This window comes from Sebastes fasciatus, chromosome 21 (genome assembly GCF_043250625.1).
Source record: "Sebastes fasciatus isolate fSebFas1 chromosome 21, fSebFas1.pri, whole genome shotgun sequence".
In the NCBI taxonomy this organism is placed as follows: domain Eukaryota; kingdom Metazoa; phylum Chordata; class Actinopteri; order Perciformes; family Sebastidae; genus Sebastes; species Sebastes fasciatus.
In genome coordinates, this window is record NC_133815.1 from 455,721 (window position 1) to 474,644 (window position 18,924).

Genomic DNA, 18,924 nt, shown 5'->3' on the forward strand with positions numbered 1-18,924 from the left:
AGTAAACCCAGTTAACCTGACCTGCATGTCTTTGGACTGTGGGAGGAAACCGGAGAACCCGGAGTAAACCCAGTTAACCTGACCTGCATGTCTTTGGACTGTGGGAGGAAACCGGAGCACCCGGAGTAAACCCAGTTAACCTAACCTGCATGTCTTTGGACTGTGGGAGGAAACAGGAGAACCCGGAGTAAACCCAGTTAACCTGACCTGCATGTCTTTGGACTGTGGGAGGAAACCGGAGAACCCGGAGTAAACCCAGTTAACCTGACCTGCATGTCCTTGGACTGTGGGAGGAAACCGGAGCACCCGGAGTAAACCCAGGTATCCTGACCTGCATGTCTTTGGACTGTGGGAGGAAACCGGAGAACCCAGAGAAAACCGACACTAACACGGGGAGAACATGCTAACTCCACACAGAAGGGCCCAGAGCCGGATTCGTAACTGCGACCCTCTTGCCTCTCTACACTTATTATATTGTCATTTATTCCCATGATGCTGCTCAGAGTGATCACAGTGACCGGCTCGTCTCGTTAATGGAGGTTCCATTGATTTACATCAAGATGTGTTCAAGCACATATTACATTACACTACTCTACCAACATAATATGTAAAGATGTGGACACGTGATGGTATCATAGGTAGACTGTTAAACTCACTATGCGTCCAGGTGACCCACCCTATCGTTTCCCTGATGATGCTACATTGTGAACTACAAATCCGTGTTGAAATCGGCAGGACGAGAGCTTAACAGGAGGATCCATTCATTTATATTATGAGGTGTTCAGGCTCTACTCAGTTAAAATGAGCATTAAGCAAAGGTACATTATAACGCTATCATGATGCATTCAAATGTAATCTTGTATAATGTAGTTTTTAAATCCAGTTTGAAGGAGATTTTTACAGCAATATGAAATAGATATTCGATGGAATTATGACCTTTTTTATTTATATACAATCATTTACTTCCTAATTAATTGAAATGTGTTTCTATGAATACCCACTATAGATGACAATAAGAGTTTTTTACGGTTGGAATGTAGCACGACATGGTAGTGAAAGCAGCGCTTTGTTTATTTAAATATGAAATTGCAAAAAAAAAATGTTCTCCCTAAAAACATAAATAATGGTGATCTCAAAATTGATAAAAAAAAATCGGGATTATCATTTCGGCCCTAAATCCACTAGTTGATAATGTTCAATTAACTGAGAAATAATGTGGGGAAAAATGATGTGGATTGTACATTACATGTAGCCTAAATAAAGAATGTTATGAGCTATACATATTTACACACACTGTCTATTTCATTCAGTTATATCACTGGGGTCTAAACTGTGCAGGAGGATGAAGCCTTTACCTTTCAGACGCACTTCATATTTCCAGATGTCCGTCCCCTTTTGATCCCGGACCATCAAAGTCACTTTCTCTGGGATCTTAATCAGGAAAACCTCAAATGTCAGATGGTAATTTGGTCCATAATCTGAGTCAAATGGTGCACGCTGAAAACCAGAAGCATCATGTCATTTTCAATCTGGTTAAAATGTTTATCTGGTACTTTCTTAATTGTGAATCTATTTTCAACATGCAGCCAAAATTATATTGATGATAATTCTGTGACTTGACTCACATCAGGTTGTATTGGGAAGCCCTCAGGTTCACAGTGGAGACTGTAACTTTGACCAAAGTTGAAAAGACACTTGGCAGAGATTGGGATGTACGTAGCATCTTCTTGTTGGGCCTCAACCTTCAAAAACAGAACATTTTTAATATGCCGTTTATGCTCATATTGTCGATTGTATTTATAGAGTACACTTCACAGAGCGATGGAAATTAAGTAAATTAATAAAATGTTGTCACGTTGGTGAAGATGTTTTCTTAATTAGCTTGTAAAACAAACTAAATTTAGTCTCTTTGCTTGTGTTCTATAAAAGTTGCAGTTTGTTGAGCTCTCATGGCCACCGTACCTTTAGACCACTGTTTACTATTTACACCACCTGGTGGAAGGATCACGAATGACAATGGCAGACAGAAAGGCAGCGCCGAGAGCAAAACACAGAAGGAAAAACTAAAAACAAAAGCACAATCTGAAGATTTACAGTTCACATTGATTTAGATTCCTACCACAGCATGAGGTTCATAAATAAAAGAAGCAATGTGTGACTGACAGGAATCATCTTTGTGGAAATAGCTGAGTTCTGGCTGATGATCAGCACATATGACAGATGGCTTTACCTCGGTTACAAGGACGTTGTTGGTCAGCAGTAAGACATTGAGTACTCGATGTGTTCTGGTGGGCGGTCGGAGGAACAGCAGAACTTGTCCATTTATCGGCCCTATGATGTTCCGAATCCTATCCCAGATCAGGCCAAAGGCAGAGAGGTGAGAGATCTTCACAACCACATGAGTGTCTGTAATCTCCAGCGGCTCCAAGATGCTCATTTCATCATCAGAGATGTGAGCGACAGACCACAGGCCATCACAGAGCAATGCTGTGAAAGCAAAGAGCTGTTAAACTTTTGTCTTAATGCTAACAGGTTCATCTACCCAATTCATTTCTTACCACTTGCCACAATCTATTGCCTCTAACTCTGGAGCATCCCGAGGATGTGCCACTTCACCTCTATTCTTTACCTAGTAACCTCCTTCCAAGGCCAAGGGCCTTTGCTGTGCATAAAATCCATTATAATTATATAAACTGGGGAAAAAAAGTTTGGAAACTTGTGTTTGGTTGATTATTTCTCTGTTGTTACATTGCTAATTGGCATTGTATTTTACATGGTTGGAAAGCCTGTTTATTTACCTTCACAATGATGTTCAACTTGTAAGGATCATGCATTTGTGGGAAGAGCAGCACAGCTGATTATGTGGGTAACGCCCAAGAAACATTTGCCAAAATGCTCTGCCAATGGTTATTACAATGCCAATTAGCATTTTAACAACAGAGAAATAATCGACCAAACACAAGTTTCTGAATTTTTTTTTCCCAGTTTATATATTTTCACACGTCACTGAATGCAGCTAATCTCAACAAAGTTCACATTAATAAAAGTTTTTGCAATTTTACTGATTACTTTTGAACAATGTCTTTACCTTCCTTTGTGTCACAGTGTTGGAGGTGGAGCTGACGGAGAGCAGCATCCTCAGAACACTTGATGTTGAACAGCGGCCCTGCAGCCATTTTGCCAGCTGATTGGAGGAGGCTCTCATCCCATTGGACGGTCCTGTACTGTAGCTCCGCCTCCTGAGCCATGACAAACACCAGTCCAGTCAAAGCACACTGGAACACACCTGGACCACACCTGAAGCTGTAGGACAAAGAGGGCCAAACTGATATAACAAGCATTTACTGGCCTGTTAGTCTCTCTCTTTTAGTCGAGGCCTCAGCAAGGAAACGAGGTTGGTTGGGATATGACATGCTTTCTTTAAAGTTGGTGGGACATATCACCACCATCCACATCTTTATCTGTGCTTATAAACTGGAGCCAAACAGCTCCATGTTGAAATCTAATTTCTGATGTTGAGGTTGAACCACGGCCTGCTCCTGGGCAGGATGCTAGCGCACAGTTAGTTAGTTTGCTGCCACCTCAACCCAAACCTGTTGAAGGAAAAACAGAATCCTTTTTAAGAGGCAAAGCCTGTTTTAAAAAGAACGTTATCGCTTATGTATCATCAGGGTTGTATCTGTTGACCTTGACAGATAAGACTTAACACTCTTCAGGGTTAGGTGATATGTTCAAATCAATATCACCACATTAATAAAGACAATATTACAATATCGGTATGTATGTCCATATATCAAGCATATGCAATTTCACATATAAACTAGTCAAAATAATCTTGAATGCAAACTGAGCCTAAACACAAATTATTACTATATATTAGGGCTGTCAATAAATTCAGATATTTAATTGCGATTAATTGCAATTTAATCACACATTTTTTATCTGTTCTAAATGTCCCTTAAAGGGAGATATGTCAAGTATTTAATACTCTTATCAACATGGAAGTGGACAAATATGCTGCTTTATGCAAATGTATTTTCATTCACATATCTGGAGGTCAGAGGTCAAGGGACCCCTTTGAAAATGGACATGACAGTTTTTTCTCGAACAGCTGACTTTCTCCGCAGCAGGTTATGTTCCAGATAAGAGATCAACTGGTATAAAAGCACCGACTACTGACCAATCAGAGCTCGGTGAGCAGATCGTATGATAATATTACACACATATGAAGAAGTTACAGTCATAATCAGACTAAAAACAACTCAGTTTAAACTGACAGATACAGGAAGGACAGCTGGCTGGATGCTGGGGGTGTTTACCGCTTTGAATTATGTTTTTATATTTATTTCTTTACTCGCTCTCAAGTCCGTTTCACACCGCCGGAGACGAGACGCCGCTGAGAGAAGACTGGAATAGTCAAACACGCCACAGCATTGCTGAACGGTATAATGAAGTGTAATTTATTGATCTATTATATACTGAAAGCTATTTATACATCACTGCCCCATCTAGACGAATATATCTGACTTTAGAGTATTCCGTTAAATTAATAAGTCTGTTAATTTACGCATTCATACATCAGCATTTTGGTTTATTTTTCCAGCTGTCCTTCCTGCATTTGGCAGCTTCAGCTGTGTTACTGTTAGTCTGATTATGTGTTTAACTTCTCGATCTCGGTTGTTGGGGTTAGTTAATCCAGATAACTAGAAGATACCCTGGGTATGTTGAACTGGCTTTGTAGTACAGGCCTCTGCTGATTACATTCACACTTAATCATGAAGTGGTGTTCATTCTGGAGATTATCTTGCTGTCACAGTGAGTTGGTTTTGTCCAAAACTAAATGTAGTTTCTGGAAATCAATATGACACACTCTGGGTCCAGAGTTTATACGATTACCTGTATGAAGATTCAGCTGTCTGCTCAGGTGAGAAGGGTGTTGGAGCCTGGAATCAAAAAAGGAACAGAATTAGTTACACTCATCACTCATCTTCAACCTCTTATCCGGGTTCGGGTCGCGGGGGCAACAGCTCCAGCAGGGGACCCCAAACTTCCCTTTCCCGGGTCACATCAACCAGCTCTGACTGGGGGATCCCGAGGCGTTCCCAGGCCAGTGTGGAGATGTAATCTCTACACCTAGTTCTGGAATTTTCCCCGTGGCCTCCTCCCAGCTGCCGTGCCTGGAACACCTCCCTAGGGAGGCGTCCAGGGGGGCATCCGTACTAGATGAACCACCTCAACTGGCTCCTTTCAACGCAAAGGAGCAGCAGCTCTACTCCGAGTCCCTCACTGATGACTGAGCTTCTCACCCTATCTCTAAACGAGACGCCAGCCACCCTCCTGAGGAAACCCATTTCGGCCGCTTGTACCCGCGATCTCGTTCTTTCGGTCATGACCCAACCCTCATGACCATAGGTGAGAGTAGGAACGAAGATTGACCGGTAGAACTCAATACCGAATGCAATACCGCCCCCCCGCTGCTCCGATTCTCCGGCCAAACTCACGTTCCATAGTCCCCTCACTCGCGAACAAGACCCCGGCCAAACTCACGTTCCATCATCCCCTCACTCGCGAACAAGACCCCGAAGTACTTGAACTCCTTCACTTGGGGTAAAGACTCATTCCCTACCTGGAGTAGGCAATCCATCAGTTTCCTGCTGAGAACCATGGCCTCAGATTTAGAGGTACTGATCCTCATCCCGGCCGCTTCACACTCGGCTGCGAACCGATCCAGTGAGTGCTGGAGGTCGCAGACCGATGATGCCAACAAGACCACATCATCTGCAAAAAGCAGCGATGAGATCCTCAGCGCACCGAACTGCAAACCCTCCTTCCCCTCTCCCCGACAGAATTAGTTATTTTAATAGAAATACCAACTTGTCTTAGTGTTTAATAAAGTGATGAAATACTAGAGCCACACTGTCAATACTCAACTCAAGCACCCTGTATGAGTCAGAGAGGAAATGACTTCAATGGAGTGACAGTGTGAGGTGTGTTAGAGAAGACTACACAGAAGGACAACTACACCAAGAACATGGCTCTCAATAACCACCATGTATTTAGCTCCTGATTTACTAACACACCAGATCCAGTACCAGCACCAGTACCAGTACCTGTACCAGTACCAGTACCAGCACCAGTACCTGTACCAGTACCAGTACCAGCACCAGTACCAGTACCAGCACCAGTACCAGTACCAGTACCAGTACCAGTACCAGTACCAGCACCAGCACCAGCACCAGTACCAGCACCAGTAACAGCACCATCCCCAGCACTAGCTGGGGATGGTGTGACGTGCTGACGTGCTTGCGGTAAGAGTATTGCCTCATTTCCGGTTGCCTGTCTTTCTGTGTACTGCTAGTGTTCTGTAGCTGCTCTAGCACATCCAGGGCAATATAGTTCTACTCTTTATTACAGCGGCTAATTACCCGCTACATTCATACTTACACTAGTTCTGCTTAAGCACTCATAACTCGCTCCTTTTTAGAGACTTCTCCATAATCCCACAGTTGCTTGCAAGCTATTCAGCTCTGCTAACGCTAGCTGGGCTATCGTACTGTAGCATAGCAGTAGCTTAGCAGTTAGCGATGGCTTCTCTCTCTCCCTCTCCTACTCTCTCCTGCTCTGTGTGTCTCATGTTTAGTTATTCCTCTGCCTCCTTTAGTGGTAATGGTACATGTATTAAATGTAGTGCACTTGCTGCATTGGAGGCGAGGGTTAGTGAATTAGGAGCCCTGCTGGCCGTCCCCCGGCAACCCCCGAGCAGCCGGGAGGCTGGGTGACTGTCCGAAGGAAGCATAGTCCTAAACTGAAGCCCACGGTTCACCACCAACCACTCCACGTTTAAAACAGATTCTCCCCACTCAGCGACACACCCGCTGAGAAACCAACTCTGGTTATCGGCAGCTCTATTCTGAGAAACGTGAAGTTAAACCAGCTACCATAGTTAACTGCATCCCTGGAGTCAGAGCTACCATAGTTAACTGCATCCCTGGAGCCAGAGATACCATAGTTAACTGCATCCCTGGAGCCAGAGCTACCATAGTTAACTGCATCCCTGGAGTCAGAGCTACCATAGTTAACTGCATCCCTGGAGCCAGAGCTACCATAGTTAACTGTATCCCTGGAGTCAGAGCTACCATAGTTAACTGTATCCCTGGAGCCAGAGCTACCATAGTTAACTGCATCCCTGGAGCCAGAGCTACCATAGTTAACTGTATCCCTGGAGCCAGAGCTACCATAGTTAACTGTATCCCTGGAGCCAGAGCTACCATAGTTAACTGTATCCCTGGAGTCAGAGCTACCATAGTTAACTGTATCCCTGGAGTCAGAGCTACCATAGTTAACTGTATCCCTGGAGCCAGAGCTACCATAGTTAACTGTATCCCTGGAGTCAGAGCTACCATAGTTAACTGTATCCCTGGAGCCAGAGCTACCATAGTTAACTGTATCCCTGGAGTCAGAGCTACCATAGTTAACTGTATCCCTGGAGTCAGAGCTACCATAGTTAACTGCATCCCTGGAGTCAGAGCTACCATAGTTAACTGTATCCCTGGAGTCAGAGCTACCATAGTTAACTGTATCCCTGGAGTCAGAGCTACCATAGTTAACTGTATCCCTGGAGCCAGAGCTACCATAGTTAACTGCATCCCTGGAGTCAGAGCTACCATAGTTAACTGTATCCCTGGAGTCAGAGCTACCATAGTTAACTGTATCCCTGGAGCCAGAGCTACCATAGTTAACTGCATCCCTGGAGTCAGAGCTACCATAGTTAACTGCATCCCTGGAGCCAGAGCTACCATAGTTAACTGTATCCCTGGAGCCAGAGCTACCATAGTTAACTGCATCCCTGGAGCCAGAGCTACCATAGTTAACTGCATCCCTGGAGCCAGAGCGGGCGACATTGAATCATATTTGAAACTGCTGGCTAAGGATAAGCGTAAATACAGTAAGATTGTTATTCACGTCGGCGGTAATGACACCCGGTTACGTCAATCGGAGGTCACTAAAGTTAATGTGGAGTCAGTGTGTGCATACGCAAAGACAATGTCGGACTCCGTAGTTTTCTCTGGTCCCCTCCCCAACTTGACCAGTGACGACATGTATAGCCGCATGAAGTCATTCCACAGCTGGCTGTTGAGGTGGTGTCCAGCAAACCATGTGGGCTTCATTGACAATTGGAACTCTTTCTGGGGGACTCCTGGTCTGATTAGGAGAGATGGCATTCATCCTACTTTGGATGGCGCGGCTCTCTTATCCAGAAATCTGACCAAGATTGTTGGTGGAACAAATCCATGACAAACCAGAGGTCATTCCAGGACGCAGAGCTGTAGTCTTACACACTTCTCTGCGCTTCCACTAGAGCAGTTACCCACCCATAGCTTAACCCCAAACCTCACTGAGACTGTGTCTGCCCCACCTAAATTAATTAAATCAAAAGTAAACAGAAGAGGAGTTAAACATAATAATCTAATACAATCTAACACTAGCACTGCAATAAAGCAACAAAACAGGAGAATTAAATGTGGACTCTTAAATATCAGATCTCTGTCATCTAAAGCTCTACTAGTAAATGATTTAATATCAGATAATCACATTGATTTATTTTGTCTTACTGAAACCTGGCTGTGTCAGGAAGAATATGTCAGTCTAAACGAATCCACTCCCCCGAGTCATATTAATACTCACATTCCTCGAGACACCGGCCGAGGAGGTGGAGTTGCAGCCATCTTCGACTCAAGCCTATTAATAAACCCTAAAACTAAACTAAATTATAACTCATTTGAAAGCCTTGTTCTTAGTCTTTCACACCCAACCTGGAAAGCACTACAGCCAATTTTATTTGTTATAGTGTACCGCGCTCCAGGCCCATATTCTGAATTTCTATCTGAATTCTCAGAGTTTCTATCAAGCTTAGTCCTGAAAACAGATAAAGTCATTATAGTAGGTGATTTTAATATTCATGTGGACGTTGATAATGATAGCCTCAGTACTGCGTTTATCTCTTTATTAGATTCAATTGGTTTCTCGCAGAACGTGCATAAACCCACTCACCGCTTTAACCACACCCTCGACCTTGTTATGTCATATGGCGTTGAAATTGAACATTTAATTGTTTTTCCACAGAACTCTCTTTTATCAGACCATTATTTAATCACTTTTGAATTCTTATTACTAGACTATACACCATCAGATAAAAGTGTGTACACTAGATGTCTATCCGATAGTGTTGTAGCTAAATTTAAGGAAGTGATTCCATCAGCATTAAATTCAATACCATGTCTCAATATAACAGAGGACTCGTATGCTAACTTTAGCCCTACCCAAACTGATCATCTTGTAGATAGTGCTACAGACTCACTGCGAGTCACACTTGATTCTGTTGCCCCTCTAAAAAAGAAGTTAGTAAAACAAAGGAAGTCAGCTCCATGGTATAACCCTCAAACACGCAAATTAAAGCAAGCATCGAGGAAACTGGAAAGGATATGGCGTTCCACCAAACAGGAAGAATCTCATTTAGTCTGGCAAGATAGTCTTAAAACATATAGGAAGGCTCTCTGTGATGCCAGAGCAGCCCATTACTCATCATTAATAGAGACAAATAAGAACAACCCTAGGTTTCTATTCAGCACTGTAGCCAGGCTGACAGAAAGTCACAGCTCTATTGAGCCATGTATTCCTACAACCCTCAGTAGTAGTGACTTCATGAGTTTCTTTAATGATAAAATCATAACTGTTAGAGACAAAATTCATTTTATCCTCAAACTTAGGAACCTTAAAAAACAGCTGTACAACCTGAAATACATTTAGACTGCTTTTCTCCTATCGATCTCCACAAACTGACTTCATTGATCTCTTCATCTAAATCATTTACCTGTCTCCTAGACCCCATCCCAACTAGACTGCTTAAAGAAGTTTTACCTCTAGTTAGCACCTCTTTACTGGATATGATCAATGTGTCTCTACTAACAGGCTATGTACCACAGTCCTTTAAAGTAGCTGTAATTAAACCTCTTCTTAAAAAGCCCACTCTTGATCCAGAGGTCCTAGCCAACTATAGACCTATATCTAACCTTCCCTTTACCTCCAAAATACTCGAGAAAGCAGTTGCCAGTCAGCTGTGTGACTTTCTACAGAACAATCATTTATTCAAGGATTATCAGTCAGGATTTAGAGTGCACCATAGCACAGAGACAGCACTAGTGAAAATTACAAATGACCTTCTAACGGCATCGGACAAAGGACTTGTCTCTGTACTTGTCTTGTTAGATCGTAGTGCTGCTTTCGACACCGTTGACCATGACATCCTATTACAAAGACTGGAACATTTAATTGGCATTAAAGGAACTGCACTAAGTTGGTTTAAGTCCTATTTATCAGATCGATCTCAGTTTGAACATGTTAACGATGAGTCCTCCATGTACGCCAAAGTTAGTCACGGAGTTCCACAGGGTTCTGTACTTGGACCAATTCTATTCACCTTATATACAGACGTGGACAAAATTGTTGGTACCCTTCCGTTAAAGAAAGAAAAACCCACAATGGTCACTGAAATAACTTGAACTGACAAAAGTAATAATAAATAAAAATGTACTGAAAATTAACTAATGAAAATCAGACATTTTTTTTAAATTATGGTTCAACAGAATCATTTTAAAAAACAAACTAATGAAACTGGCCTAGACAAAAATGATGTTAACCTTAACTTAATATTTTGTTGCACAACCTTTTGAGGCAATCACTTCAATCAAGCGATTTCTGTAACTCTCAATGAGACTTCTGCACCTGTCCACAGGTATGTTGGCCCACTCCTCGTGAGCAAACTGCTCCAGCTGTCTCAGGTTGGAAGGGTGCCTTCTCCAGACTGTATGTTTCAGCTCCTTCCACAGATGTTCAATAGGATTTAGATCAGGGCTCATAGAAGGCCACTTCAGAATAGTCCAATGTTTTGTTCTTAGCCATTCTTGGGTGTTTTTAGCTGTGTTTTGGGTCATTATCCTGTTTGAGGACCCATGACCTGCAACTGAGACCAAGCTTTCTTACACTGGGCAGCACATTTCGCTCCAGAATGCCTTGATAGTCTTGAGATTTCATTGCACCCTGCACAGATTCAAGACACCCTGTGCCAGATGCAGCAAAGCAGCCCCAGAACATAACCGTGCCTCCTCCATGTTTCACATTAGGTACAGTGTTCTTTTCTTTGGATGCTTCATCTCTTTGTCTGTGAACATAGAGCTGATGTGACTTGCCAAAAAGCTCCAGTTTTGTCTCATCTGTCCAAAGGACATTCTCCCAGAAGCTTTGTGGCTTGTCAATATGCATTTTGGCAAATTCCAGTCTCACTTTTTTATGATTTGGTGTCCTCCTCGGTCGTCTTCCATTAAGTCCACTTTGGCTCAAACAGTGACGGATGGTGCGATCGGACACTGATGTACCTTGACCTTGGAGTTCACCTCTAATCTCTTTGGAAGTTGTTCTGGGCTCTTTGGTTACCATTCGTATTATCCGTCTTTTCAATTTGTCATCAATTTTCCTCCTGCGGCCACGTCCAGGGAGGTTGGCTACAGTCCCATGGACCTTAAACTTCTGAATAATATGTGCAGCTGTAGTCACAGGAACATCAAGCTGCTTGGAGATGGTCTTATAGCCTTTACCTTTAACATGAAGGTCTATCATTTTCTTTCTAATCTCCTGAGACAACTCTCTCCTTAGCTTTCTGTGGTCCATGTTCAGTGTGGTACACACCATGATACCAAACAGCACAGTGACTACTTTTCACCCTTTAAATAGGCAGACTGACTGATTACAAGTTTGAATATACCTGTGATGCTAATTACAGGACACACCTTAGTTTAACGTGTCCCTATGGTCAAATTATTTTACATCTTTTCTAGGGGTACCATCATTTTTGTCCAGGCCAGTTTCATTAGTTTGTTTTTTAAAATGATTCTGTTGAACCATAATTCAAAAGCAATGTCTGATTTTCATTAGTTAATTTTCAGTAAATTTGTATTTATTATTACTTTTGTCAGTTTCAAGTTATTTCAGTGACCATTGTGGGTTTTTCTTTCTTTAACGGAAGGGTACCAACAATTTTGTCCACGTCTGTATGCTTCCCCTAGGCAATGTTATTAGAAAACACTCCATAAACTTTCATTGTTATGCAGATGATACCCAATTATATCTATCGATCAAGCCAGACGAAACAAACCAGTTAACTAAACTTCAAGCATGCCTTAAGGACATAAAAACCTGGATGACCTGCAATTTCCTGATGTTAAACTCAGACAAAACTGAAGTTATTGTACTTGGCCCTGAGCGCCTCCGAAACAAATTATCTAATGATATAGTTACTCTAGATGTCATTGCCCTGGCCTCCAGCACCACCGTAAGGAATCTGGGAGTTATCTTCGATCAGGATATGTCCTTTAACTCTCTGTTACGGTCGCCGAGGTGACCGTTCGTTATTGTTAGTATTGTATTGTTGTATGTTGCTGTGCGGCGCTGTTCCCTGTGTTCTTTTTCTTTTTGGTGCGCTCTGCTGTCCCGTCGCTCCAAGACGACGTCACGTCTTGGGGATTCCCTTCGGGGCCACGCCTCCGGAACGTCCTCAGGTGGATGCCCTTCGCTTCCCGCCGTTTGTGGTCCTGCCTCTGACGACGTCACATGGGAGGAGCCAATCACCAGCCGGCTGGGCCGCGTAGAAAGCATTAAAGGCCAGCTGTGACTAGACCAAGGGGGCAGTGATTATCAGTGATCTGTTCCCCGTGCCTCTCGATTGTGTGTTGACATTGTTAACCAGAAATTGTGTATAAGTCCCACTGGAGTCAGTGGACTTTAGATTGTGATATTGAATGTTAACTAGTTTGAGGTACTCGTGTTTGTTTATACTTAATGGTGCATTGAGGTAGTTGTGTAATTTGTCTGTGTTAGGATTGTGCAGGGCTAGGGTGTGTGCCTTGTTTTCTCCTTTTCGGCCACCCTAAACCCTCGTTTTCATTTAGTAGTAATTCCATCCATTGTATGGGTTATTTTGCTTTAATTTCAATCACTCACAAATAAACAAGTGATTGCCTGATAACATCGGCTCTATGTTACTCCCTTTACCCCTACCCCACTCCGGGTTGTAACATAAATGGGGGCTCGTCCGGGATATTAATTATTCCCGAGAATTACTTGTTTAAATTAATTGATTGATTGTTTGCACCGGGGGTGCTATGGCGTTCAATTTAGAGCGTTTTCTTCAAACCCCCACCCGTGATCAACTTGCGCTGTGTAGAAAGGACGACCTGTTAAGCATAGCCAGCCACTTCGGTTTCTCGGCATCGAGGCAGCTAATTAAGAAAGAACTAAAGCAGTTAGTGGTGAATAAACTTGTTGAGCTGAGGGTGATTGAGATGTTGGCGCCTGCAGAGTCCAGTATGCAGGAGGAAGTCGCTCTGGCTGAGGGTGGAACTCCCAGTACTATGGCTGAGCGAGAGCCGAAACCAGCCCCGGGTATTGCCTTCGAGGCGGAGGGCCGGGTTAAGACGCCGGTTACTCTCCCTCGATACGATCCCCTATCGCCTGGTTCTGCAGGATCTCGAGACGAGGCACGTTTAAAAGTACGCCTGGCTCGTCTCCACCTCGAGGCTCAGACTCATGCGCAGGAACGTCAGGCAGAGCTTGACTTCCGCCTGCAAGTTAAAAAACTGGAGATAGAGGCAGATAAAGATGTAAGGCTACGTCAAATGGAGATTGATTTACGGAGGGAAACTCTTACGGCAGAGGCAGCTTCTACGTCAGCTGGCTCACCCTCAATGCTCGCTAGTTATTCACAAAGAGCTTTTGACATTAGTAAAAACATCACTTTAGTCCCACAGTTCCGAGAAACCGAAGTGGACTGTTACTTTAGCGCCTTTGAGCGCATTGCGCTGGCTCTTAAATGGCCTGTTGAGATGTGGTCACTACTACTACAATGTAGGTTATCTGGTAAAGCCCAAGAGGTAGTAGCAGCGCTCCCTCTTGAGGCTAGTAAAGATTATGACACTGTGAAAGCCGCCATTCTGCGCGCCTATGAATTGGTGCCAGAGGCTTATAGGCAAAAATTTAGAGCCCAGAAAAAGTCCGCCACCCAAACTTATGTGGAGTTTGCGAGGGATAAGGGAAGTCTCTTTGACAAATGGTGTTCCGCTAAGGAATGTAATGATTTTTCTGCCCTTCGTGAGTTAATGTTGTTGGAAGAGTTTAAAAATTGTTTGCCTGAGCGCATGGTTGTGCACTTGAATGAGCAGAAAGTAAACACTCTGTCTGCTGCAGCTGTTATGGCGGATGAGTATATGCTTACACACAAGGTTACGTTCACTTCGTCCTCTTTTTCTGACAGGCCTCGTTTCGTTCCCGCTGCCTCTGTTGATAGAGGTCCTAGCAGAGCTCCTCTCGTGCGCAGAGAGGAGAGGGAGTGTTACTACTGCCACAAGGCCGGACACGTCATTGCAAATTGTTTGTTATTGAAACGTAAGGAGGAGCAGCAGCCGTCTCCGGCTGTGCGCCAGCCTAAAGGCATCGGCTTAATTAAATCAGGGCGTATTGGAAATCCCACAGACCCGTGTGATGATAGTCCTGATCCCTGCTTCAGGCCGTTTATTATGGAGGGCTTAGTGTCGCTAACCGGCGCGCCAGGTGATCAGCGTCCCATACAGATTTTGCGCGACACCGGGGGTTCCCAGTCTGTTATAATTGCAAAATCGTTACCATTTTCAGAGCAATCGGCGTGTGGCTACAGTACGATGCTCAGTGGAATCGAAATGGGTTGTGTTCCGCGGCCAGTGCACCGGGTGCATGTGCAGTCCAAATTAATAAGCGGTTTCTTCCCGGTAGCGGTCTGCCCGGCGTTGCCAATCCGTGGCATCGTAATGTTAATGGGGAATGACATTGCCGGGGGTAAGGTGACGCCTACGCTTGAGGTGTTAGACAGGGCACCGATACTCTCTGTCAGCCCAAGACTCGCCGCTAACAGTGATGAGTCGGAGCTGCTGGCTTTGTTCCCGTCGTGCGTAATTACGCGCGCTCAAAAACAGAAGCGTACTGCAGAAAGTGACAGAAGTAATGATGTTGATCTAACCAAAAGTGTGCTGTTGAAAGTCCTTACAGGTAAGACCGAACTAGACGCCATTGTGACGTCCCATTCTCCTCCTAAGGAGTTAAAAGAACCGGTAAAAATTAGCACCGCATCTCCTGAGCTCCGACTGCCTGTAACTCGGGAGCGGCTCGTCGCTGCTCAAAGGGCCGACAAAAGTCTGAGGAAATGTTTGTCTGCCACGGTAATTATTCATTATCTGCTGCGCCTCATTGTGGTGATTGTCTTGATTTGTTCTGCCGTGGGTAATCTCAGTGGTTTTCCCCGTTCAAAAGTAATTGGTAGCCCTGCATGGACACCAGATTACCACCGTGATTTTGAGAGTGTAACCGCTCTCCTGTGCCATGCTCCGGTACTTGCTACTCCCGATTTTCCGTGTTCTTGTGAACTGAAAGTTGCCGGTTACACTGTAGAGGCAGGTGGATGTAACCTTGGGAGTAAACGACAAAGGGTTCAGAAAAAATTGTGGCCGACGCCTTGTCCAGAGTGTAAGGAGTATTGTTTGGATGTGAAGTTGTGACAACTCCGGTGGGTTTGTATTTATGTGGGGGGGTGTTACGGTCGCCGAGGTGACCGTTCGTTATTGTTAGTATTGTATTGTTGTATGTTGCTGTGCGGCGCTGTTCCCTGTGTTCTTTTTCTTTTTGGTGCGCTCTGCTGTCCCGTCGCTCCAAGACGACGTCACGTCTTGGGGATTCCCTTCGGGGCCACGCCTCCGGAACGTCCTCAGGTGGATGCCCTTCGCTTCCCGCCGTTTGTGGTCCTGCCTCTGACGACGTCACATGGGAGGAGCCAATCACCAGCCGGCTGGGCCGCGTAGAAAGCATTAAAGGCCAGCTGTGACTAGACCAAGGGGGCAGTGATTATCAGTGATCTGTTCCCCGTGCCTCTCGATTGTGTGTTGACATTGTTAACCAGAAATTGTGTATAAGTCCCACTGGAGTCAGTGGACTTTAGATTGTGATATTGAATGTTAACTAGTTTGAGGTACTCGTGTTTGTTTATACTTAATGGTGCATTGAGGTAGTTGTGTAATTTGTCTGTGTTAGGATTGTGCAGGGCTAGGGTGTGTGCCTTGTTTTCTCCTTTTCGGCCACCCTAAACCCTCGTTTTCATTTAGTAGTAATTCCATCCATTGTATGGGTTATTTTGCTTTAATTTCAATCACTCACAAATAAACAAGTGATTGCCTGATAACATCGGCTCTATGTTACTCCCTTTACCCCTACCCCACTCCGGGTTGTAACACTCTCACATAAAACAAACCTCACGGACTGCCTTCTTTCATCTACGTAACATTGCGAAGATCAGGCACATCCTGTGTCAAAATGATGCAGAAAAATTAGTCCATGCATTTGTTACCTCTAGACTCGATTACTGCAATTCCTTATTATCAGGCTGCTCCAATAAGTCTCTTAAGACTCTCCAGTTGATCCAGAATGCTGCAGCACGTGTTCTGACTAGAACTAGAAAAAGAGATCATATTACGCCTGTATTAGCTTCTCTACACTGGCTGCCTGTAAAATCCAGAATAGATTTTAAAATCGTCCTCCTCACCTACAAAGCGCTAAACGGTCAGGCCCCATCATATCTTAAAGAGCTCATAGTACCCTACTACCCCACTAGAGCACTGCGCTCACAGAATGCAGGGTTACTTGAGGTTCCTAGAGTCTCCAAAAGTAGAATGGGAGCAAGAGCCTTCAGCTATCAAGCTCCTCTTCTCTGGAACCAGCTCCCAGTTTCAGTCCGGGAGGCAGACACCGTCTCTACATTTAAGAGTAGGCTAAAGACTTTCCTCTTTGATAACGCTTATTGTTAGGTCTGTCTTTGACCAGCCCCTAGTTAAGCTGCTATAGGCCTAGACTGCCGGGGGACTTTCTATGTCCCCCGGTGTGTCTCCTTCTGTATATACTCATGTCCCATTCATTGTTACTAACTACAATCCTTCCCGGGAGTCCTTGTGCCTCCTTGTCTCGCAGGTAACCATGGAGCAGGGTCACACCTGGAGCGAGGTTATACCTGGAGCAGGGTCACACCTGGAGTGAGGTTATACCTGGAGCAGGGGTACACTTGGAGCAGGGTTTCACCTGGATCTGGATGTCTCCGGTATTGTGGCTGCATCTGCTACCGCGTCCGGTGCCTGCTTGACACCAACTGCTACCATAATTAATTAATTCCGTCTGTACGAGGGACTACCAATACTAACGAGGGATTACCAACACTTAGTGACAAAGTGGCAGCCTGGAGAATGAGACTTCTTGGTCACTGCCAAAGACATCAAGAGCTCCCAGCAAGCATGCTGATGCTGCGGGAACCAACGCACGGGCATCGATCACAGGGACGTCCCACACCAACATACATGGACGTACTGAGGACAGATGCTGGACAGTGCTGACAAGCTAGCCAGATGTATGGTGGACTGAGACAGCTGGAAACTCCGCTTGAAAGCCCGTCTGAGGACGACCCAATGATATCAATTCCGATAGTTGTATTATCACTCTTTTACATCCACCACTATTGGTTTTGTGTTATTAGTCCTACTTGTATTAGTTATTACAGCTGCTGTGATATTATTGTGGCTGCTTCCCTCTCTCTCTCTCTCTCTCTCTATCTATCTATCTATCTATCTATCCCCCCAGCCGGTCTCGGCAGATGGCCGCCCACCCTGAGCCCGGTTCTGCTCCAGGTTTCTTCCCAGTAATCGGGGAGTTTTTCCTGGCCACAGCGCGCTTGGTGGATCTTGTTGGGTCTTGTTGGGTCTCTAAACTCTGGTGTACGGTCATTTGACGCTATACAAAAATAAATTGAATTGAAATTGAATTGAATAGCTCCAGATCTAGCAACAGCTCCAGCACCAGCACCAGCACCAGCACCAACTCATCACCAGCTCCAGCACTATCACCATCACCATCACCAGCACCAGTACCAGCTCTAGCACCAGCACCAGCACCAGCACCAGCACCAGCTCCAGCACCAGCACCAGCACCAGCTCCAGCTCCAGCTCCAGCTCCAGCTCCAGCACCAGCTCCAGCTCCAGCTCCAGCACCAGCACCAGCACCAGCACCAGCACCACCTCCAGCTCTAGCACCAGCACCAGCTCCAGCTCTAGCACCAGCCCAAGCACCGGCTCCAGCTCCAGCTCTAGCACCAGCCCAAGCACCAGCTCCAGCTCTAGCACCAGCACCAGCTCCAGCTCCAGCTCTAGCACCAGCCCAAGCACCAGCTCCAGCTCTAGCACCAGCACCAGCTCCAGCTCTAGCACCAGCACCAACACCAGCTCCAGCTCCAGCTCTAGCACCAGCCCAAGCACCAGCTCCAGCTCTAGCACCAGCACCAGCACCAGCTCCAGCTCCAGCTCTAGCACCAGCCCAAGCACCAGCTCCAGCTCTAGCACCAGCACCAGCTCCAGCTCCAGCACCAGCCCCAGCTCCAGCTCCAGCACCAGCACCAGCACCAGCACCAGTACCAGTACCAGCACCAGCACCACCTCCAGCTCTAGCACCAGCACCAGCTCCAGCTCCAGCACCAGCCCCAGCTCCAGCTCCAGCACCAGTACCAGCACCAGCACCAGCACCAGCACCAGCACCAGCACCAGCACCAGCACCAGCACCAGCACCACCTCCAGCTCTAGCACCAGCACAAGCTCCAGCTCCAGTACCAGCCCCAGCTCCAGCTCCAGCTCCAGCACCAGCACCAGCACCAGCACCACCTCCAGCTCTAGCACCAGCACAAGCTCCAGCTCCAGCTCCAGCTCCAGTACCAGGACGGATAGTGGTACTGCCAGCGACGAGAGCTCAGAGGCCAAGTTT

General features: G+C 45.4%; 2 protein-coding genes across 2 annotated transcripts in view; both read right to left on the bottom strand.

Moving 5' to 3' along the window:
* Positions 1-18,924, bottom strand: part of LOC141759868 (uncharacterized) — a 55,244-nt gene that overhangs the window by 11,481 nt on the left and 24,839 nt on the right. The window contains 8 exon segments of the mRNA XM_074622338.1: positions 1,356-1,497; positions 1,626-1,742; positions 2,231-2,487; positions 3,089-3,303; positions 4,897-4,943; positions 6,081-6,275; positions 18,012-18,254; positions 18,336-18,908. Of these exon segments, the coding sequence (XP_074478439.1) occupies positions 1,356-1,497; positions 1,626-1,742; positions 2,231-2,487; positions 3,089-3,303; positions 4,897-4,943; positions 6,081-6,275; positions 18,012-18,254; positions 18,336-18,908 (1,789 nt within the window).
* On the bottom strand, positions 6,722-7,902 carry LOC141759766 (uncharacterized; the record flags this gene model as incomplete). Its single annotated transcript, XM_074622096.1, has 1 exon — positions 6,722-7,902. A coding segment is annotated over one exon (1,062 nt), but the record flags the coding sequence as incomplete, so codon positions are not given.